The sequence below is a fragment of the Belonocnema kinseyi genome, chromosome 3 (assembly GCF_010883055.1).
Source record: "Belonocnema kinseyi isolate 2016_QV_RU_SX_M_011 chromosome 3, B_treatae_v1, whole genome shotgun sequence".
Taxonomy (NCBI): Eukaryota; Metazoa; Arthropoda; class Insecta; order Hymenoptera; family Cynipidae; genus Belonocnema; species Belonocnema kinseyi.
The window spans coordinates 78,665,796-78,689,809 of NC_046659.1; the positions used below are offsets into that span (position 1 = coordinate 78,665,796).

Below are 24,014 nucleotides of genomic sequence, written 5' to 3' on the forward strand. Positions count from 1 at the left end.
ATATATCTAGTCGGGAGTGGTGCTGACTGAAAACAGATGATTTGGAGCGATTCGCGCGCCATATGTTGGTCATTCTAAGGACTTATTGAACTACCCTCATATCTTCAGATTAGAAAAAAAATTTAGTTATAGAAATATATTAACTTACAGTAGCCAATTTTTCGTCTGATATCGCGAAAATGAATTTCCCTGAAATCCGTGTAATGCATTTGAAGGTCGAGTTTGTTGTTTTTATCGCGTTTCTTGATATTTCAATATAGTTATCGCCTACAATCGAAACAAATGAAAATTATTATTACTGCATCATAAACTCCATTTAATATTAACAATCGCGCACATTTTAAGTGGTAAAAAGCATTTAATTGTCCAAAGTAAATGTCAACTGTCACTGGTCCCGATTAGACCGTCGCTATTTTATTTCGCTGCTCCCATAATGCATCGGCGCTCTTCCGACAATTGCTTCAGACACCTATTTTTAATATCCCTATTATAGCTATACTTATTAGGGGTTTGACTATACGATATCCCTGGTATATGGAAAATGGTCAAGGATATTCATTTTCGCTAATCCAGGGATCTTTCTAAATTCCTTCGTTCGTTTTGAGCCTAATGTTTGGCTATAATAAGGAATAATATCCCTGTCACAGCTCAATTTTTTTACCGTGTAGTCATTTACATACCAACTTCGCTTGCATATACTCTTACTATAATTTATATTGTTAAGGAAAATATATGCTGCAAATTTATATTAAAATTAATGAGCCCACGGAACGACTCAAAATTACAGATATAACCTATCTGATTAAGAGGACCTCATTTTAATTAAACAGCGAACTCGCCATTTAATTGAAACCTGGATTCATTATTAATTCACGCAGCTGTTGCTGATCCCTAGCGGGCCTGATGTACCTTTTTAGAAGTTCATTTGCGAGACAGGTGATCGCAGTGTCTTGTTACTATTTTATTGCAAAGTTAATTCGCTCATCAACCGAGCTTCTAGGTCGTTTCCTTTACTCCTGATTTTAGCACTTTTTTCCGTTTCTTCTTCTCGTGTAAATTTCGTATCCTTTTCACGATTGAGATCATTCAACATCAGAGAAAATAGGTTGTTACCAGAATGATAATAAACATTTATTTAATTGAATATAAACGTTGCTACATTTCGTTTTCCGCAAACCTAATTTCGTAAATTTCAGTTACTTTATTATCCTAAATGTGTCGAAATTTTCCGAAACATTGCTAACAGTGTACATCAGTATTAAATTGTGTGTATTTAAAAATATTTGAATATGATATGTTCTTAATTATCCCGTGTGGAAATAATTCCTGGCAGACTGGAATTATTCTAGCGCCACTACTGGATTATTCGTGGCTGTCTGTTCACGCCGAATTAGATTGGCGCTCTTTTGGTGCTATCTATACCTGCTAGATAGAAAAATCCATCACGGAGTTCTATTTAGACCCACTAATGTCGCTAGCCAGAAATTGACATCACATTAAAATAAAAATTCCGTCGAAAATCTAGCTTGGCTCTAAAAAGTACTTCTATTTGGACTTTGAAAAAGAAGGCGTCATTAAAAACTAATTAATAAAAAATAACAAATTACATTTATTGCAGTGCTCAAATCAAGGGAAATAGAAGAAATAAAGTTGCCTGTGTTGTCAGTGCTGTCTCATAGCGCAGATATGTTAATTTAATTCATCACTGAATATCGATTGATCTGACGCACTATACATTGTTTATTGGTAAACTATTGAATGAAAGACAAAGCTAATATAAAAAATTATTGCTGAATGAAGACATTTTATCGTTAGGTTTTCTAGGAAAGTAATTTTCCTTTTCGCATGACATGTATCCAGTACTCATCTACATTAAAATAATATATTTCCTAACCTCAAATATTATGCACTGCTACCAACAACACTCAACTTTCATCATGCAGTGCAATTTCAAAACTGCTACCAAAAATGTTAGCAGCAATGACGGGAACCGGATTGCAAGAATCAGGTGTTTGCCACGCCGCCATTCAGTGTGAATACTTTTCGTTTCGCGACCACGAGGTTTGCAGTTTTCCAGATCCTTTTTCGACGTAAGGGCGTTGGAATCAAGACCCAACCTCAATGTTGGATTTTCTCATTTTACTCCATAAATACTAGAATTACATATTTTCTAGATAATCAGAGCTTAGTCCTCTTTTCAATTAAATCTTTATTCGGAGTAGAACATTGGCTAATTCCAATAGTTTTTGTATAAGGTGTTTTTTTTATTTATTCTAACCCCAGCATCTGAAGAAAACGTCTCACATTAAAAGCTATTGAAATTAAATAGTTTTTCACCTCGAATAAAAATTTGATTCAATGCAGGAATAGGCCCTAATGATTTAAAAAATATGTCATTATAATATTTATGGATTAAAATGGGAATTCAATTTTGAGGTTGGCTTCTGTTTCCAAAATATTTACAATTGACATTTTCTTTTTTATCAATAACATTTAGAAACATTCTGTCAAAAAAGCACATACGAGCTCTATTCCATTTTTCTTACAGAAATCTGGAATTTGTTAATATTCTCAATGTAGCTCATAGTGCTTTTATGTCAGGAATGATTTAATTATAAAAATAAGTATTAAATTTGCAATCTAGGTTGCATATAGATCTACTAGATTTTACTAGATTCACTAGAACGCGCCAGCACCGCTGTTGTAGATAGCGGCTAATAGATTGGAGCGTTACATTTGCGCACTGCCCCAGCATAGTTTCTCGAGATAACGCCAGTATAGACAAGTGGCGGTCTAGGCTAGAACAGTATAGCGCCATGAATTATTTCCACACGGGATTTTGCAGTTCTCCAATATTTCTCAATTATTTAGAATTCTCGACAGCAATTCGGGAATATTCGTGTATATTCTAGAATATTTTCGAATGTGCTCAAATGTTCTGGAATATTCTAATATTGCGGCATATTGTAGAATATTTATGAATGTTGGATCTGAATTTTCTAGACAGATAAAAAATATTCTACAGTTTTTTCTGTTTTTCCGGAATTTTTTCTATTTTTATAATTACACAGGCCGACAAAGAAAAAAACCTAGAAAGACGGCCATACCTACCCAAAGGTTTTTGGTGCGCTGAATCCAAATCTGGCAATTCGAAGCAATTTAAAGTACTTCAAATTTCAGGATCATAAAAGAAAATAGGTTTTTGAAGTGTGAGAGTAGTAGTTTCCAATACAGTCATTGGTTTTTAGAAAAAAAATGTATTTACGTTGAGAAAAGTTCTCAAATATAGCGAAAAACCATGTTTTTCGCACTTTTAGGTTAGGATATCTCGGAAACATAGGGTGATGGAACATTTCTGAGGCCAGATTTGGATTCAGTGAACTAAAAATCTTGGAGCAGGTATGGTCGTCTTTCTAGGGTTTTCCGGGTTTGAAATTTGATCGGCCTGTGTTATCTTTGAACTCTGAAATGTTTTTCACTTTCGGAGAATATTCTGAAATGTTTTAGAATAATATCAGAGATTGGATAATATGTACTTTTCTATAATATCATTAGGATTGTTCAGGGTTTCATTGAACACCGAATATTTGTAGAATCTTTAGTCTGATTACAAGGTTGATTTTCACTTATAGAATAATTCGGAAAATTATCTTGAATAAAAAAGAATTACCAACAACGTGAAGGCAAAAAGAAAAGGGACAACTTGAAACTATAAAACTCAACCCCAATCAGCTGACATCATCTTCAACAGTGCTTTAAAGCTCAGAACCAGACTCCATTCTAACTCCCTTGAACACTTTTCCTAGAAAACTTCTCTCTATACTTTTCTTGAAAAGCCAAGTGAAAAGAAAGAAGTTTCAAATTCGTTCAAGTTTGCGATGAGCTAATTTACTTTTTCACTCTTATCGATAATCGAACTGCCGATCCTGGCTGAAGCAGAAAGCACCCTGAGGCTTCTCAGAGCTTTTGAAGCCACAGAACTCTGAGATCATGAAACTGAGAAAATTAGTTACAAAGTTTTTACCAAAGGTCCTCTTTTCGTGCTCGTGGCTTGGTTGGATTCTATAGTCTGAATGGGAATCATCTGAACATAAAAGGGTCGGCAACTGCATCTTGATAAGTATTTTCCTTCTGAGTACGATAGGTACCGACAACTATACGTGTAGTGGACCGTATCTCGTGCCAAAACCGGATTCAGACCTGCTTCGAGCTTCCTACATCATTAATAAACCAGGGAAAAAAGTTATCGCATGAATTATCCTGTATTTTTGCTCTTATGAAAGCTGAATTAAGAACTGTAAAAACTAATTAGAGCGAAATATTCTGAAATTCAAATTATCCTTTACACCATCCATATCTAGGCATTATTTCTTCTCTAATTAACATTCAAGAATTCATTTTATCTTCAAATTCATTCAATTTTACTTCTTACTTACCGCAGGTATCACAGTCTATTCCCTTTTTTACCTAACAATCTTTTTTCCCTTATATTTGAAAAATTCCCTACAACACACAAAATCGAGAGTTTTGACCCAATTTCCCCCTTTTCTCCTTGTTTTACAAATTTTCTACGTATTTTTAAGAATCATTAGCATACATTCAATACATTGGCAAACCAGACGAAATAAGGGAATAAATTCCTTTTAACAGAATTAATGTAGGCACTTTTATTAAATTTAAATTAATAATATTATTATTATATTAATATTATAAGAATAATTATTATTAATATTTCATGTAAAAATATTGTATTTTTAATAATGTAGATGAATCTTTAACAAAAAGTATAATAAGTTATTTCAGCCAAAAAGTAATCGAAAAAAACCGACTTTTGAACAAAATATTTTATTTTTCCACCAAAAAAATATTTTTAAATTAAGGAAGACAACAAATTTCAACCAATATATAACAGTAGACTTTTCAACAAAAAATAATGAACTTTCTAAAGGAACCATTTTTGGAAAATAGGAAATAATATGCAAAAAAGTAGCGTATATTAGGACTCCCTGATAAGTATAATAAATTTCAATTTAATTGTTATATGGCTTAGTTTTAAATGCTAGAAAACTACTTATTTGAACAAAATCATCGTTTTAATGTTGTTATTAATTATTAATTTTGTATTACGTTTCAAATAGTCATTTTTGTGTTTTTAAAATTCTTTCTTTCCAGCTTACTTAGGAAAATATATTGAAAACTCAAGAGTCCTGTACTGAAAAGAGTACACTAGAAAAAAATATATGGGAAAAGTGAATCAAAATCCATGTACTGATAAAAATACATTTTTGATCATTCAAGCATTATCATTTTTGAATTTGATTTCTGATGTATTTTTCAATTCTTTAAATTCTTCAAATCTTTGATCTTCTTGGATTTTTTTCTGATGTATTTTATGAGTAGAAATCTCGGAAGTTTTCAACTGATTTTTTAATACTTGCTAAAAAATGTATTAATAAAAAAATTACTAGAGAAGGTGCTACTGTTAGAAGCCATTTTCGTTAAATATTCACGTGATACAAATATTATTATTATTATTATTATTTTTATTATTATACCATTAAGCCATTTCCCTTTCGGAGTAGATGTGACTCACTCGGTGGGGAAGGGAGTAATGTGAGGAAGGGTTATAACATTTTTAGATTGACCCACTTGGGTCCATTAGTATCCAATGTCTTTGTTTCAGACGTCATTCACTCTTCTGACAGTCTTTTTATTAACTATTTGCCGCCATACTTTGCTGTCCTCGCATACTTCTCTAGCTTCTTTTACGTCTAAGCATTTTTTTCATGCAGGCTCTCGTGTTCCTGTGGCTTCTTATGTCTCTTCTAACTAGGGTCTCATTCACACATTCTAACCATTCTTTCCGGGGTCCGCCTCTGGGCACGCTGCCATTTACTTTATCTTGATACCCTTGTTTCGTTAGTCGTTCATTTGGCATTCTCTCAACATGCCCGAACCATCTTAACTGATTTCTTTCCCATGTTTCTACTACGATATAAAAATTTTTTAATAATAAATTAAATCCTCTTTTAATCCCCTTTTTCCAGAAAAAGTACTACTACTCCGTCCACACGTGGATAAGGCATACCTCTCTAATCTCATATTTCTTTAGCTACTTTAATTTACTCATTTATTTTGTCTAAGATGTGTATATGAATTCACAGTATCATTTAATTAAAGCACATACTCAAGCTTGGAATTCTTTCTTCTTCGCAATTAACACCGCTGTAATTAATTAAGTCTGACACTAAAAAGACTAATGAACTCGGAAAATGAGACTTACGAAAAAATTCAATACGACTTCATAGAGACCAGTTATTACCAAGAGCAAAAACACATATCACGTCTTCTATGCATGATAGTAGACACTATAAAGGAAAATCTAGCGACAGGAAAGCGTATTTGTTTCATAAAAAGGCGGGTTTACTCTTTGTATTCATCACAGGATCCGTAACCGGTCCAGCAGCTTCTCGCTGTGATCGTCATGGTCATAATAATTCACCATTTTCATAATTAAGGGATGCAACTACTATGTATCAACCTTTGAAGTCGGCTTGTTATCCTGATTAACCCTCTACACTTTTCTCTTCTTTCCACAATCCTTTGATAGGAATTATCAAAGAAAACCATTTTATAATCTCTTCTGCATTTGAAATGAAAGACTCGAAGGTCTTTTCTACACGATGAAGAATTCATCAAATGTATAAAGGAAACTGCTCTTGCATTCAAGACCTTGTCGACTTTTCATTGGGCAAGAATACTTTATTTGCATGTTATTAGACTGAAAAATGATCTTTATTTTTCTTTATATCTCTGTAATTCTAATTAGCGCAATTTCTCTTGTTCAGTTTACAATTCTTTGAAATTGATAATGTTCTGTTGTCTAAGTTGTATCATTTTTAGTATGTACTTCACATTTTTAAGATTTGTGAGCCTTATAATGAGGATATTAAGTTAATTAACCATTTAAAATTTTAAGCTAATCAGTTCCCACGTGGAAAGATTCCCCGGAAAGTGCTCCACGGAAATTCCAGCTGGAAATTCTACGGAAATTCCGTTGAATTTCCGTAGAAATTCTACTAACTTTCCATCTGCAATTCACAGCCTGTAATGGACCCTGGAAGTTCCCATAAAATTTTGTTATCAGTAACGCTACCACAGGTCGATTCCGGTAGATCCCGACTGCCATCCCAATAAATTTAGTTTGCACCAGGTGCAAAAAATATTTCATCCTCGAAGAATTTATGTTATAAATGAACCTTAGAGGCAACCAACCAATTTTGTTCATGACTCGTCATTACACAATAACCTCCAAGTGCACCAGGTGTAAAAAATACTTCGCCCCCGAGGAAGTTGAGTTCTAAATGAACCTTGCAGGTAAACAGCCAATTTTTGTCATAACTCGTCATTATACAATAACCTCCAAGTGCACCAGGTTGAAAAAATACATCTCCCCTGAGAAAGTTGAGTTCTAAATGTACCTTGTAGGTAAGCAGCCAATTTTTGTCATGACTCGTCATTATATAATAACCTTCAAGTGCACCAGGTTGAAAAAATACATCTCCCCCGAGGAAGTTGAGTTCGAAATGAACCCTGGAGGCAAACAGATAAATTCTTTCATGGTCCGTCACTATAAAATAACCTCCAAGTGCACCAGGTATAAAAAAATACATATCCCTTGGTGAAGTTGAGTTCTAGATGAGCCTTGAAGGCAAACAGCCAATTTTTGTCATGACTCGTCATTAGACAATCACCTCCAAGTTCGCCAGGTGTTAAAAATGCATCTCCCTCGAGGAAGTTGATTTCTAAATGAACTTTCGAGGCAACCAACCAAGTTTTTTCATGAGTGTAAGGCTTTTAAGGTTCATTTAGAACTCAAATTCCTCTAGGAAGAAATATTTTTTGCACCTGGTGCAAACTAAATTTGTTGGGACAACGGTCGTAACCTACCAGAGTCGACCTGGGGTAGCGTTACTGATAGCAAAATTTTATAGGAAGTTCCAGAGTCCATTACAGGCTGTGAGTTGCAGAGGTAAAGTTAGTAGAATTTCTGTGGAAATTTAACGGAATTTCTAACCGGAATTTCCGTAGAATTTCCAGCTGGAATTTCCGTGGTACACTTTCCGGGGAATCTTTCCACATGATTTTGTAATACCTTATCCTGAAATAGTGATCGTTTTGAGGATATTTAATTGATGTCAATGGTTTAGGTAGATATTGATTAATTAACCCTTCTATCGTGCCTTTCCCGAGGCGTAACGTAACTGATTCACTGGGGTCTTTTTTACCCCAAGCGAAAAAGGCTTCCCACAAAGAGCCAATTTATTATTTTAAGTAGCTGAATTTTTGACACACTATTAGATAGTAACTTTAGAGAATGATCTGGACTATTTGGTTCAAAATTTATTTTAAATATGAAAAAAGATGGAAGAAGTTAAAGAATAGCAAAAAATGACATTTTGTGGGGGTTTTGAGGGGGTACTTGGCTAACGTGACAGGCCGTTTGTACCAATTTCAAATAGATTTTCATGAATTTTTATTCTTGACCCCAGTGTGCCATCTAAGGGTTAAGAAAAGTTATATGGATTTTTTTCTTTTTACTTTCATGTGAGGTAAAATATGCGACAATAACTGTATAACGTTGCGAAATATTGCAACACTTTTTAATTTACTTAATTTTCAATTACAAGGCTACTAATGCGTAGTTCATTTCTGAAAACTTAATTTAAAAAATTTCGACATAGGAAGTTTCAATTTTTAAATTTCTATTCCCAGAGAAAATTCTGTAAACTGGGAATGACCCGGAATGACCTCGCTCTGTCAGATTGCAATTAGCATTAATTTTTTCTGATACTCAGCTTCTTTTCTTTTGCTACCTTTCCTTTCTGACTCCCCTAGGTAAAGTGAAATTACTATAATTAAAAATATATTCCCATCTCTCTTTTTCTTTTGTATCTTCACTCTGAAGTGTTTACCACTGTGGCTTGCTTTTCTGCAGGGTATATGCTGACTGCCTGAAAAGTGCACGAAAGTAAACTCTTATTCCGTTAAATTTGACAGAGGGTTGGTTATATTATATCCTAAGTCGCCCGAGTTTTTGCTTTCGTTGATTTTATATAATTTATAAATAATATTTTACAGGGAATATAATATATAAATAATATTTTACAACGCAGAATATGATATCACGCATGAGAACTATAAATGTGAATCAAAACTTCTTAAAGTTCTTCAAAAATGAAAATAAGTGAGTTTTGTTTCAAAAGTAAAGCATTTAATATAGGTTTCACTCTCTTTGCTCTATTCTTCTCTTTACCCCTTCTTCAAAGACTCCTCCCCGTTTTTTAACAAACTTCCCCCTTTACTCCTTTCTCCTCTTTACCCCTTTTTAAGGAATTCCTTTTTTCCCTGTTTTCTAGAAACTATCCCTTTGTCCCCTTTTACTCGTTTTATTGCCTTGAATGAAAACTAAATTAATAGAACCCAATAAGGAAATCCAACTATCTTACGTTTAAAGTTAATTGTTTTTGATTGAAAAGTCGAGCGCAAATCGCCCTGCATGGGATAATGCAACCTACAGCGGATAATCATGAATTAAATATACTAATGTATTTAAAATCATTTTTCTTTTGAGATTGAAAATTTAACAACTTGGTTAAAACTTCATCCATCTCTTTGGTTGAAAATTCAACTCTTTTGTTGGGAATTCCGTTTTTGCTTGGGTGTAATATTTTTGGTTCAGAGTTCATCCTTCTTGGTTAGAAAATCACACTTATGGATTGAAGTTAATCTTCTGGAAAAAATATGATTGTTTTTGATTAAAAATTCAATTATTTTGTTCAAAATTTGATTCTTTTGTTTGAAATTTAACTATTCTGTTTAAAAAATAATGTTTTTATTGAAAATTTAACTGTTTTGTTAACATTCGTCTTTTTAGATAGGAAATTTAGACTTTTCGATTGAAAATTCACCTGTTCTTTAAAAAATTCGCGTTTAGGCCTTAAAATTTCAACTATATTATTTAGAATTGTTGACTTTCGCTTGAAAATTTAACTATATGATTATAAATGAAAATGTTTATTTAATAATTACTTTTTTGTTCATTGAAGAATTTGATAGAAAATTCATATTATTAGGCGAATAATTGAACTACGGGGTCAAAAATTTGACTGATTTGCTGAAAACTAAATTATTTTGTTTAAAATTGAACTCAAGGCATCTTTTTTTATTGAAAGCTTAACTGCTTTGTTGAAAATTCTTCTTCCTGGATTGAGAATCCACATTTTTTGGGTTACAAAATAATCTTCCTGGTAACTTTAAAAAAAAATCGTCTTTTTGGCTTGAAAGTTCAACTCTTTCTTTTAGAATTCATCTCTCTTCGCAGAAAGTTAATCTCTTTTGGTTGAAAATTCAACTATTTTGTTAGAAATGCAGTATATATTTCGACTTGAAATCTTAAGTGTTTCATATTGAATATAATTTTGTACCTACACATCACTTTTATTCAAAAGAATTTATTCCCTTTTTTCGCAATAAATCACCCTCTTCATCTCTATTTTGATAGAATTTTGAGCTGTGAAGTCTGTTCAAATATTATGTTTATGTTTGTATGTTCTGTCTTTTATTTTAGGGATTTATCAAATGAAACCGAAGAAAAAATTTCATTTAAAATGTTGAAAATATCGTGACGTAGTTTTCTAACGGTTCCTAAGAAATAATGCATTCTCTTTACTCAAAGGAGTTTTTCTCCTGCACCCTTTGCACATAAAATATACATAAATACAGCTCTTAACTTTGAAAATCCAAAAACAGTGCACAATTCTCGGTTTTGTTATGCCCATACAAAATAACCCTATATTATTAAGGTTGTGTTTATGCACTTACTATTTAAATGGGAATGTGTGCGAATGTACGCAGGATTTACATAGCTCGTTAATTCGTCGCGCTTCACCCTGTTGTAAGACGACTACTTCAATTATAAGCCCAGAGGGATTTATTATGCGGCTATAAGAGCGACGCATTGTCAGATATTATTCAGACGGATCTTGATTTCAGAGGTGAAAATGAACGTTGAGTACTACCTCACATATTTCCGGACATTGAAATTTTTCTGTGTTCAGAAAAAATCTTTTTTCTTCATTCATTTTATAGTTGAATGTGTTCAAGGCGAGAAACTTTATCAAATTATTTTCTAATGGTACATAAATGGTTTTATATTTGGTCTCTGAAATGGGTGTGCTTCCAAATTTAAAAAATTTAGAAAATTAATGCGGTTCCAAAGTTCGGGTGAATCGAAATTCGGATCACTTCCAAAATTCAAAGATTTCCAGATTTAGATGATCCAAAGTTCACTAATATAAACACAATATCATCCAAACTAATATTTAACTAGTAAAAAAGTTGAATTTTTAACCAAATTATTATATTTTCAACCAAATAGTCGAATTTACAAACAAAAAAGAATCAAATTTAACCAAGAAAGTTTTTTCAGTCAAGATGGAAAAAAATGTTAGGCAAATTGTTGAATTTACAAATAAGAAAGAAAAATTCTTTACAAAATATTTGAATTATTAAGCCATAAATATACCATGCATGTTGAACCAGAAAGTTATTTTTAAACCAAATAATTTAATTTTCTTCCAAAATAATAAAATTGCGTCCTATGAATTCAGTTCACATTTAAGCAGTATAACAAGGAAAAGTGCGCAATTTCTTGCAAACAGTGGAAAAATACGAATTCTTTAAAAAAAAGGGGGAAAGATGGAAATAAGGGGAAAAGTGTGAAGTCTGAAAGTTTTAAAATAATGTCTTTCTAAAAAAATAATCTGCTTGCCAAAATTTGAGTCACTTTTACCAGATTTGCAGATTTCGAATCTTAATCTTAAGAGAATTTATGTTTAAGGAAAATTATGTGTCAAGAAAATGATAAGAGCGAGAGGCATTTAGAGTGAATCGTGGTTCTGAAGTCACGCTCTCGAGTAACTTTAAATATCAAAGAGGGGGTTGTTCTACTCACGTTCCGGAGAAATGTCCCACGGGATTAAGTCAACTTGCTAGAAAATTCCCTAGAATAGTAAGGTATGACACGTGACACAGTGCCACGTGTAGTTTTCACTTCGAGACCCTCAGGGATGCTGAAAATGCGGATGATAAGCTGTACGTGAAACTGCTTAAAGATTGTGCTTACGATTGTACTATATTTCAAATTAACCTACTTCAAAACGAAAAAAAAAACTTTTTTCAAAACAATGCCCCCTCTATACTCTGATCACCTATTCATTCTATCCCATTTATTCTACGTCGGACGGAAAGCCGACCGAAACTATCCTGGAAACATAAACAGCCAGAACCGCCTGAACCGGTTTCCAATAGAAATGCATAATATTGCGCAATATACTCCACTGGGTACTCGCGCACTGCGTCCCTTGCCAGGCTATAGTCGCAATTGTATCTTGCCCTGTCCCCTGAGAAACTGCATGGGCCAGAAATTCTAGGAATTACAAAGCCGTACTAGCTTCAGTAGTTTGGCCGTAACTTACTTCAGTTTGGTGTAATCTGCTAATTATAACCGTAAGTGAAATTTCAAAGTGAAATTAATAATAAAAGATGAAACAAAATGACTTATTCTAGAAAGTGGTATTAAAACTGCGATCGTCGTTGACTTCAGCCGAAGAACAATTGGCTCGTTATATTTCCGCCCTGGCAGTGAGCTCTGAATAATTTTAGAATATCTATACCTCAGCTCTGATTAATCACACAATTATTTGGTGAAAAATCCGAGAAATTGCAAATTTAATATCAAACCGCTGAAACATTTTATCTCTGTGAAAATATTGCAAAATAAACAAATCGAAAGAATTTAATCAAATGAAATTTTCACAAAAAGTCGCGTTATCATGGTCTAAGAAAAATTCTCTCAAATACTCGAAAAATTGATAATTGATAGTTTTAATGTTTGCCTCAAAACCAACTATTTGATTGAAGATTCATCTTTTTGATTTAAAAAATTTACCTTGTTTAGTAGAAATTTCATCTTTTTGTTTAAAAATGCAACCGTTTAGTTGAAAATCAATCTTCGTTGGTCGAAAACTCACCTATATTGTTAAAAATTGTTTTTTTTATTGTTGAAAATTACACTGATTGATTAATTTTCAACCATTTTGCTAAACAATCATTTTTTGTGAAGATTCATCATTTTAGTTGAAAACTCTTCTCTTTAGTTAAAAGTCAGTTTTATTTCGCTACAAATTAATTTTTAAACTGAAAATGTAATTATTCCAGTTGAAGATCCATTATTTTGATTTCAGATTTTTGCAAGAAAAGCTTCTGTTGCCAAAATTGTCTCTAAACTTAATCAGTGAAATTGTCACTCGTTGAATCAGTATTTGGAATTATCATTGATGACCTAGTGATTTTGCGACTTTGACTAGGCGAACGAGTAAGTAACTCAACTAAAACAGCATTACTGAATGACGCCAAATGATAGATTCAATCAGTGATCAAGACATGATTCACGCTGATACGAGTCTGCATTTCTCCCGTGAAAACAAATTTTATTGTAAACTAGTGTTTGTGTTATAAATAAATGTGGCCTGACTGCAATAAGCGACACGTTAACATAATGATGGCCCTTCCCACAGTTAAGCGCAATATATTATATCCTATTTTATTGCAGTCCGGCTCTCATTTTTTTGTGAGGGTAAAGTGTAATTTGTAAAAGATAATTTTTAAAATTTTAGCACAAAAGTGATGAATGATAAGGGACATACCTACAACTGGCTGATGGACGACAGCACGTGCGAACAGATGTCTACTGGCACTGAATAACCACTGTACCTCACTGATTAAACCAGTGACGGAATTCCAGTTAGAGAACCAGTAAATTCTCACTGATGGTCAGTGACACACTTCTGACTGTTTCAAACAGTGAGATCTTACTGGTTTATTTGAAGAGGCTGCATAATCACCCTTCGACAGATTCCTTTGTAAAATCAAGTTTCAGCAAGTTTTTTTTTACTAAAAATGTTTACATGATCATTTTGAAATTAAGAAGAATTTGGAATTTTGATATTTCATGAATTTAATAAAGCATCTCATTTTCTTCTTATTTTGCGAAATTTCCATCTCTGGTTTTAAGGCAGTTTCAAGGCGCGAATATGGAATGAACGAGAGGACTGGACGTTAGCGTAATTTGCGTAAAGATCAGTGCGGCGTCGCAATTTCGTAAAGCTCCGTATCAAGATACATTTTGCGAGACATGGCTTTATGCAGTCTAAAGTTTCCCCATTTTGCCGTGAACTGGTGCGCGTAATACGATGCATACGCCAATCCAATTTTGCGTTGTGCAGCAGCATCCTTTGAATGTGCTTCTTCAATTATTATCGAACTAGTTGAAGTGCGTCCAAATCGATTATGAAATATACCCTATCACACTAAGGAAATACAAATTTATGCAAATTATCAAGAAAATAGTATACTAATAGTAAATGAAAATTAAATGGCATTTGTTTATTACTCAGTCACCGTTGGATATTATTTGTTACCCCTATTTTTACCTATAGGTTTTTTTTTAATTTGCGAATTCAAAGACCGATTAGAAGATATTACCTGATTTTCAATTTTTTACCACTATTAAGCAATGGTCTAAAATCTCTGGAACATCCTAGAAAAAACGTTGAAATTCTCAAAATGTATATTAAAATTCTAAACTATTTTAGAAAATTCCAATATATTCAAGAGCATTCTATAAGATTTCATATTCTTGAAGAACATTGTTAAATATTTTGAATTTGTCTTTAAAATCTCATTAAATTAAAGAATGTTCCAAAATTGCAAATAACATGTAGAAGTCTCGAATATTTTAGAAAATCGAGAAAATTTCGGAATTTCATGAGAATATGCCAGTGATGGAGGAACATTCTGGAGATAAAACACAATTTCAAGTTATTAAAAATAATACCAAGCATTTCTCAAATGTTCAAGAAAATTCTCAAATTTTCCTGAATTGCACAATAATCTAGATCATTCCAATACGTTATAACTTTTCAAATATTCTCGAATATTTCAGAACACAAAAGATGGCTTCTAAAATTTGAAGCAGTTGGAACTTTCAACAGGGAAAAATAAAATCAAGCGAGTCGAATTCCAAAATTTAATGAACCGTGTATCATATACGGGTAAGATAGACGAAAGGAAAACTAGGTTTTCGAAATCCAAATTCTCAGAGAGATAGAGAACGAACTGCTACATTGCAGGAAAATTCTTTGCTATTTCACGCTGACAAAATATGAGGTCGTAGGAGAAAAAAATAAAAGAAAAATAGAAGAGAGGTTATTCTGGCATTTGTGTTGTATGTTGGTTCTCGAATATTCATTCCGTCGAGTAAAGTGCTCTTGAAAGTGCTCTTGAAAGTGCTCGCTTGAACAATGCTCCACTAGAAATGTATCTTGACACCGCTCATTCTTAAATTTTTATATCTTTTCATATGTTACTTGTCTTACACTTTCTTTAGAATAGAAAATTTTCATAAAAAAGAATTTTTACTACGGATCAAATTGTAGAATTAATTAATTTAAAAGCAACTTCTAAAAAATTTCTTTATTTTTGCAATTGATTGAATACAAAATTGTACGGGATTGCCAAAGATGGAATTTATGTATCTGAAAAGTGCTTCATGAGATTGCGAAAGATCTTATGGAATTTTAAATTAACGCGAATAAAAAAAAAATTATATTATTTGAGGGAAAGGGTATGCAACATTATGCAGCAACACAGTTGCTGTATGCTGCATTGCTTTAGACAATGAGTTGATATAGCAAGTTGATAAGTACTTCTATCTTCGTAGTTCATTTACCACTGACTGAAAGGTCGATGAAGAGATAGCCAGGAATATAAACGAGGGTATAGGAAAGTTATCGTCAGGTTAGGAGCCATTATCAGAAGTTAACGTATACATACCCAGGACCTATCAAGAAAAGGATAAGATGGACCAAAGTGAGCATCGCTTTTCGTTTTTTTTTAAGTTCAAAAATTATCCCCTTTTAGTTTTGAGAAGATTTGAAAATATTAAAAAATAGAACATACCACTAATTATAAAATCATTTTTCACATCATCCCCTTATTAATCAAGAAAATACGCGATTTTGCTTTTTAAAGGTTTATTTGATAGGAAAAATACAATGAAAAATGATTATATAATCAGAGGTATTTCCTATTTTTTTCATTTTTTTTGGGGTCTTCTCAACCCCTCAATAGGCGTATTTTTTTTTAATTTAAGACATGAAAAGCGATGCCCTTTTTGATTTTCAATTACGTACAATTACTATATTTGGATAAAGTGATAAAAGGTATACAATGCAGCAATTTGGGATTTTTAGTGAAATATGGCGGGAGATTCAAATGTATTATGGAAGAGAACTTAAAAATAGTTATTAAAAGCATGTAAAATGTAATTAATATTCGTTCGAAATTTCCGTACAATTTTCGTACTTTTTTTACTGTAATCGTAAGTTATACATGACTCAAAATTACCGTACATGTACAATAATTACCGTACTTCTGGCAACACTGAGAGCCTTACATGGTGACTTTATGAAGTTCTACGCCTGGTGTGCTTGCTGGAGCCATTGTTCATCGACCTGGGTCATAACAGTGTTGCGAAACAAACTGATTATTTAAATAAACAACACAAGAATTCTAGATTAATCAAAAAATCTATACCGCCCCGCACATTTCCCTTTCTCACTTCTCTCATATGAACTCTTTGATCCCCGAAAGTATAACGAAGCTGCAATAGAGCGAGTCACGATTACCCTGAAAAGTATTTGCAGTTTAATGGAAAAAATATTATAGGAAAATTAGTATTGGTCTATTGGTCTATAACAATTTTTCAGATTTACAGGAAATTAATGATTGGAAATCATTACGTAGAATTACATAGATTACACTACATAGATTATAGAAGAACCAGTATTGGCAGAAGTAAATGTAAAAAGTAGATAAACTACAAAGGAATTATTTATTTTTTGTCACCCATAATTTTATATGGAAGTACGCAAAAATGTACGAAACGTTTAAAATACCAAACTAATAAATTTGATTAAATTTATTCCTTAAACTTCTGTAGAAATCCGTTGAAATAAAATTTAATTTTTTCCCTACCGATATATAGGAATTCGATAAAATCTCTTGAGATCTTTAGAAATCGTAAAAATCCATTGAAATAAGTAGAAATCATTTTAAATTCCTTGAATATAAATTGATTTAAACGTATTCATTATAACGCTCTAAAAAACACGTTATAATCTCTAGAAATCTGTGCATTCCCTTGAAATTCCTTAAAATACCTTGAGCTAGGAATACCTTGAAATCTCATTCTCTAGAACTTGTTTCTCTTTAAAATTCTTTAACAAACAGTTTAAATCCCTAAAAATCTTTGAAATCCTTGAAAATCTCTCGAAATATTTCTTTTGGCAATCGTGAAAGTAATTTACAATCTCTTGAATTTAAATTAGATTGAGCGTATTCAATCCTACAGAATTCTTTAAAATCCGTTGTAATTTTTAAAATCTCTTAAAATCCTTCAGGATTCCTTAAAATTCCCGGGAAAGTTTTTCGATATCTTTGAAATCCTCTAAAACCCTTTCAAATCTTTTGAAACATGACGAAATTTCTTGAAGTTCGTGGAAATACTTTTACATCTCTTGAAAGACAATGAAATATCGTACTTTGGAGTTACTCGAAATGTTTGGAAATCCCATAAAATCCCATGAAATTAGTTGAAATTCGTTTATGGTTTCTCCATTTTTTGCATCAGTTCTTTTAATGTTTTAGCGTAATTTTCTTTTAGTTATTTTCTATTTTAATTTTTCTAAAATCGTGAACAAAGTTATAAGAAAATCATTATAGACTTATACTGGATTTCCTATCATATTTATTCATAAGCGGGGATTACCGAAGTTTGCAGGAGCAATAAGTCACTCGAAAAAATAGAAATCAGAATAGTTTCAGAAATCACTTGAATATAAGTTAAAATTCAGCTGACCGATAAAAGGAAAATATACGATTCTATTTAACGGACTTTCTCGAATTTCAAAAGTATTTTATTCTCTGCTGAGTAAACGAAGGACATCGGTACTTTGCTTTTTAAGAATGGAGAAATAAGAGAGGAAACACAAAAGTTTCTCGCATATTTCGAGTACTGTGTCTCTAATATTTAAGTCAATTTTACAAAAATTGTTCTTGATTTTTACTACAGATATTAAATTGGAATTCGAAGAGTCTCTTGAAAAGAAACATCTGATAAAAGTACGCTTGAAATAAAGAGGAGACGAAATTACAAATATTGCTTGATCGAGTTATTATTAGAAATATTTACGTGCATAAAGCTGAAAAAAATCGTCATAATGCATCTACTAAGTTGTAAAAAATATATACTTTGCATACTGCAATGCTCTCAAATCATGTGAAATAGGGTGATTTCCACGAAAATAGGGGAATAAACTCTTTCCAACAAAATTAATGTGAGGTACCATGTTCCTAAGATTTCAAACCGAAATATTAGTATGCTTCTTCAACAAAACAGTGTAATTTTCAACCAAAAAAATTAGTTTCGTACCAAAAGAGATGAATTTTTAAACCAAAAGTGACTTCAGTGTTCGACTTGAAAAGTCACATGGTTAGTAAAATTGATGAATTGCGGATTTTATTTACATTTTTGCATTTCTTTTACATAACTACGTTGCAAAAATCAAGTCAATATTCAGTTGTTAGATTTTTAATACATAAAACTGCTATTTTCATTGTAAAACTAAAAAACAAAGTGTCACTGGGCATGATGACGAGCGATGAAAACCATATGCGGATACAGATAAAAAGGTATTACTATCTTGAAATTATCAAACGATTTACAAATTCTTTTTCAATCTTTACGAATGATAAAGAAAAGCTCTTTTCCCGAAAAACGTACATTTGTGCTTTAAGACGTCGCATAAAGTCTTTTGAATATTTAAAAATGTAGTTAGGGGCCATAGGACACGACGACAATTTCAAACATTAAAAAAAATTTACCTCTACTTTAGCAAAATTTGGTTAAAATGTAAATATAGGATATTGCAGTGTAACTCATGTGCTAAAAATCCTTATATTCCAAACAAGATGTTATCAAAACTAAGCGTGTAATTTTGTCGGGACAAGTTTTCGTCGATTTTTTTATTTTAACCCATAAAACAACAGAACTTGTTTCTATGTGTATCAGTTTTTTTATTCGAGATCTTTTAAGGAAATTTTGATTTTAATGGTGATTTTAATTCGTGCGATTTATTTAATGTTTCAGGAGCATCGCAAGCTTTTAGAGTGAGACCAGCGAATACTTCAGTTTCGGAAGGTGGCGATGTTACTCTGCACTGTGCAGTTGATAATAGGGTGGGAATAGTTCAATGGGTCAAAGATGGATTTGCCTTCGTCGTTCAATCAAGTAAGTACCTAGTTTATATCCCAAAATTAATTTCTCTTTGCTTCTTTACTTTTTGTAAATTACAGATGGTGAAGTAGTGGGATACCCACGATTAAAATTAGTGGGAGAGCCAACTGTAGGTGTCTACAATTTAAAGATAACGAATGCATCTTTAAACGACGATGGAGAATATCAGTGTCAAGTTGGTCCATATCTCAGAACCAAAGCCATTCGGGCCAACGCACATCTCAACGTTATCTGTGAGTTTGAATTTGGATTACATTTTAAATTAAATATCACATACAATGTACACACAGAAAAAAGCTGAGCTCATTTTTAATCGGATATTGACCCGGATAGAGACACAGCATTAATTTTATTAAAGAAGGACCTAAACATTGAGTAAGTCCAGACAAAAATAAGACGCAGCAATTGTCATTTTTTTAAAGATAAAGTCACTATAGTCACTTTTTTAAATGAAAAGATCACATTAGTCACTTTTCTTTTTAGGGTGTTATTAAAAATTAAAAGATATTTTCGAAATCTTTGAAAGATTTTAAAGTTTTAAGTTTGAAAGTTTGAATAATTTGAAGGGATACTAACGGATTTCAGATTTGTTAAACTCCCAAGTAGTTTCCATAAGGTTTTAAAAGAATTTTAAACGCTTTAGTGTATTTCAAAAGATTCCAAGAAATTTGTAATCACACTTCAGCAAATTTGAAGTACCTCTGGAGGATTTTAAAACATTTTAAAACTTCCAATGAATTTTCAAAGAATTCTTCAAATGGAAAAGAGAGCTATAGACTGTAAAGAGAGTTGGGAAGGTGAGATGAAAAGCTTCCTGAGTATGTAGGTATATTTGTTCAATCAACAAAATGATTTATTCTGTCCACAACAATTGTTTTTGCTGAATCAAGGTAGTGCTCCAACAAAATAGTTTAAATGGGACAGTCAAACTATTTTTGGGACCACCAAACATTTTTCTCAATGTTGAGTACTTTCTTTGAAAATTGATCTGAAGGAAGATCCTCCAGACGAGGAAATGTCTTTCTTAAAATGGAAAGGGGGGCTATAGCGAACAGGGTAGGTGAGGTGAAAAGCTTTCTACGTATGTAAAAAAGTATCTAGTTTTCATATTCCCAGCAGTCTGCTTTCCAGTCATGACTGGTCATATATGTAGCTTCAATATTTCAAGCAAAACGGAGCCTCTCGTGGGTGTAGTGCAAGTCGCATACGAGAATGAAACTCTGAAAACTCGAAGTACGAGTATCATCCTCACTCGCGACGGGCGCTAAACGTCTTCTTCTTACAAAACAAGTTTCCTTCGCCTTCTAAAGTCGCTTCTTAGTCATGCCAACCTACCATATCAGTCACTACATCCAGTTTCTGTTTTACGATCCTGCCCACTTTATATCGAAAAAATATCCTTCACTTCTTGCTGCCTCACCTCTTCATACATAATCGACAATAGAAATGACAAACCAGGAACTATTTAGTGTGGCATTTAGTGAGGCAGACTGGATCTGGATAAAACAGGATATTTTTTCATTGTATTAATCATAATCTGTAGTGAAATACTAAAATTTATTTTTTATTTAAATATGGTGAACCTTTATGTTTCAATTTGTTAAGAAATTAAATGTGTTAAGGCAGTAAATTATAAAAAATAAAATAAAAATTTAAAAGGTGTGCCTTTGTTCAGTCTCTCCCCGTTAAATATTTATTTAGAGACTTTAAAGTATTTGAAAAGAGTTTAAAGATTTTCACGAAATAACTATGAATTTTAATCTATTTTAGAATATTTCAAGGAACTTTCAAGAGTTTTCACTGCACTTTTAAAAGATTGCAAGAAACTTAAAAATATATGAAGGAATTCTACTGATTTTCTAAAGAATTCAAGCGATTTAAGAATATTTCAAGGCATTGCCCAAAATCTGTTCAGATTGCATGGTCTAGCGATTTTTTTAAAAGATTTCAAAGGGCTTAAGAAATATTTCATGAGATATTACCAAATTTCTAAAGGTTTCAAGTGATTTCAAAATATCTTAAAAGATGTCAAGGAATTTTAAAAGATTTCGAAAGATCCCAAAGTATTTAAAAAGATTGTAAATATTGTCGAAGTATTTTAAAATATTTAAGAAAGTTTTTTATTTTAAGGAGTTTTGGAGAATTTCTGTAGATTGCAAAATATTTTTAAATATTTTAAAGAAACTCTATGGATTTAAAGTAATTTCTACAGGTTTTAATTACGAGGCATTTCCAATCATTTAAAAAAAAGGATGAGATTTTTCCGGACATTCTGCTTTTTTCAATTTGTTATGAAGAATTTTATGGGATTTCAGAGAAACTTTCATGAGTTTTCAGAAGATTTAAAGACATTTTAAGAAACCTTGAAAGCTTTCAAAGGTTTCCAAATATTTTCAGAGTGTTCAAACCCTCAATTAATAATACCAAGAAGATTATTAGGATTGGGATATTTTTAAATCTCATAAATTCCCTACTGAGAGTCCATTTGATGACTATTCATTGGTACATTCTTAACGCTTGTTTTAATGCAGTTGAATTTTCTTTAAATTTGAATTTTCAACATTTCAATTTTTTACATTTGAATTTCCAACTGTATAAAATTAAAAATTAAATAAAATTGAGTTTCCAACTTGTGGATTTCTATTAGTTAAAAATTCAACCGTTGAAAATGGAACAAACCCTAAAATTGAATTTTCAACCGTTGAAAATTCAATTCTCTACAATTTTAAATAGTTCATGGACAAAAAATAGCTTGACATTTTTTTCGAAAGGATCGAAAATTTAAAATTGAACTTTAAACAGTTAAATTTTCTTCAACATCAGAATATTCAGCAGTTGATATTTCAACAGTTAAATTTCCAACATTAAAATTTTCGACTATTGAAAATTGAAGGAAATTGAAAGTTGGTTAAAGTATTTTAAGGCAAACATATATTTGTTTTTATTGTTAGTAAGGCAACATTTCAATGCATAAAAAAAGAAAATTTGGAAAAAATCTATTTTTCTTATAAGTTATACGTATTGTAAAATAAACAAATATTCAATTGTAATGTTTTTACAGGGTTTGTGGGCAGTCAACCGTTAGAGAGCCATTTTTTGATATAAGACTCTACTTTAAGTATTAAAACTTGTAAATGATGTGTGCAGTTAACCACAGATGCGTATTTTTAACAAATTAGGCCGTTGTTAGTGCAATACTTTAGTACTTATAATATGGAAATATTCAAAAATCGCGGACATATAGCGCGTTTTTGTCGGTTAGCTTAATATAAAAAAGTAGTAATCTTGTAGTAATGTTGATCGTAACCAGTATTCAGACAATATAATTATTTATTTCAAATGAATTTAATGAAATAATCATTCTTTGCTATTTGCTCTTTCCTTTCAAAAACTTTATAATTAGTCAAACACTAGACTTCTTTTTGTGGTTCGCGTTAAACCATTCACCCAACAATAGCTATTCAATCTCGTCTGAAGGCGTCGCGAGGTCGCATTGTCCTCGAGACGAAATTCAATAGTGATAGGGGAAGACAAAAAGATGCCTGCATGAACTCCAAAAGGTAGGCGTGCAATGGAAAATACCAGAGTTCAGAAATTATCTTAATGAAATCCATCAAATTACTCTTTTTTTGGTCAGAAATGGTTTCGGCTTAAGTTTCATGTTTTGAGCAAAATATTTACGTCATTTGATACAATTCTAATCGAAATAATTATCGCATCTACTCACTTCTCGAATAGGATACAACTTTTTTCAACCTCCACCCTCGAGGGTTTACGCGACATGATTTTCTAAAAAAGCCAAACAGTGCTTGTTGAGCTCCTTTTATAGAGCTGTGCCATGATACTGGATATGCGAGTTATTTTAAAATACCTTCACATTACATTGTGAAAAAATAAATATGAATAGGCTCTGCAATATAATTTCTCATTTTGCGTGCACGTGTTTAAAATTTATTATAGAGCACTCAAGCGAAGACGCATGCCAGGACGCATGTCTTTTTACGCACTTCTTCATAGTAATAATTTTGATGACTTTCCAACCGAGACATAATTATGGACTTTTAGATGCACGTAATCTCGGGTATTTGTGCACTTTTTGCAGAAGCAGGGTGTAGAAATTTATCAGATGCTTATTATGGCAAAGTGTGGACATGAAAAATGGTTGTAGTCACGTCGTAAATTCCAGAAACGACATTCTTATTAGTCTATTTGTTGATTGAGCGTAATTTAATCAACGAGGAATATTAAGGCCGGAATAAATTGGATTTTTCGTAAATAATAAAAGTGGTTTGGTAATCTGCCGTACAAACTAAAAAGATGCATAAGTGACATTGCCGCTCAGGTCGACTTTATTATTGCCACGCTTAAGAGGCATTGAACTGTGGACGAAAAATGATCATTTTTAGAGAATCGACAACAATATCTATGATGAATATACTGCAAGCGTTCTGAGTGGAAATTTGTGAAAGATGACAATGCCTATTGTAGTGTTCTCACACTCCTGCCAATCGCAGGACAGAAGCTCGTCCGGATT

The 24,014-nt window shown here is 32.2% G+C and overlaps 1 protein-coding gene across 1 annotated transcript in view; it reads left to right on the plus strand.

Annotated features, from left to right (window-relative positions):
• Positions 1–24,014, plus strand: part of LOC117169417 (nephrin) — a 456,412-nt gene that overhangs the window by 334,216 nt on the left and 98,182 nt on the right. The window contains exons 2-3 of the mRNA XM_033355788.1: positions 19,334–19,474; positions 19,540–19,713. Of these exons, the coding sequence (XP_033211679.1) occupies positions 19,334–19,474; positions 19,540–19,713 (315 nt within the window). The remainder of the gene's footprint in view (positions 1–19,333; positions 19,475–19,539; positions 19,714–24,014) is intronic.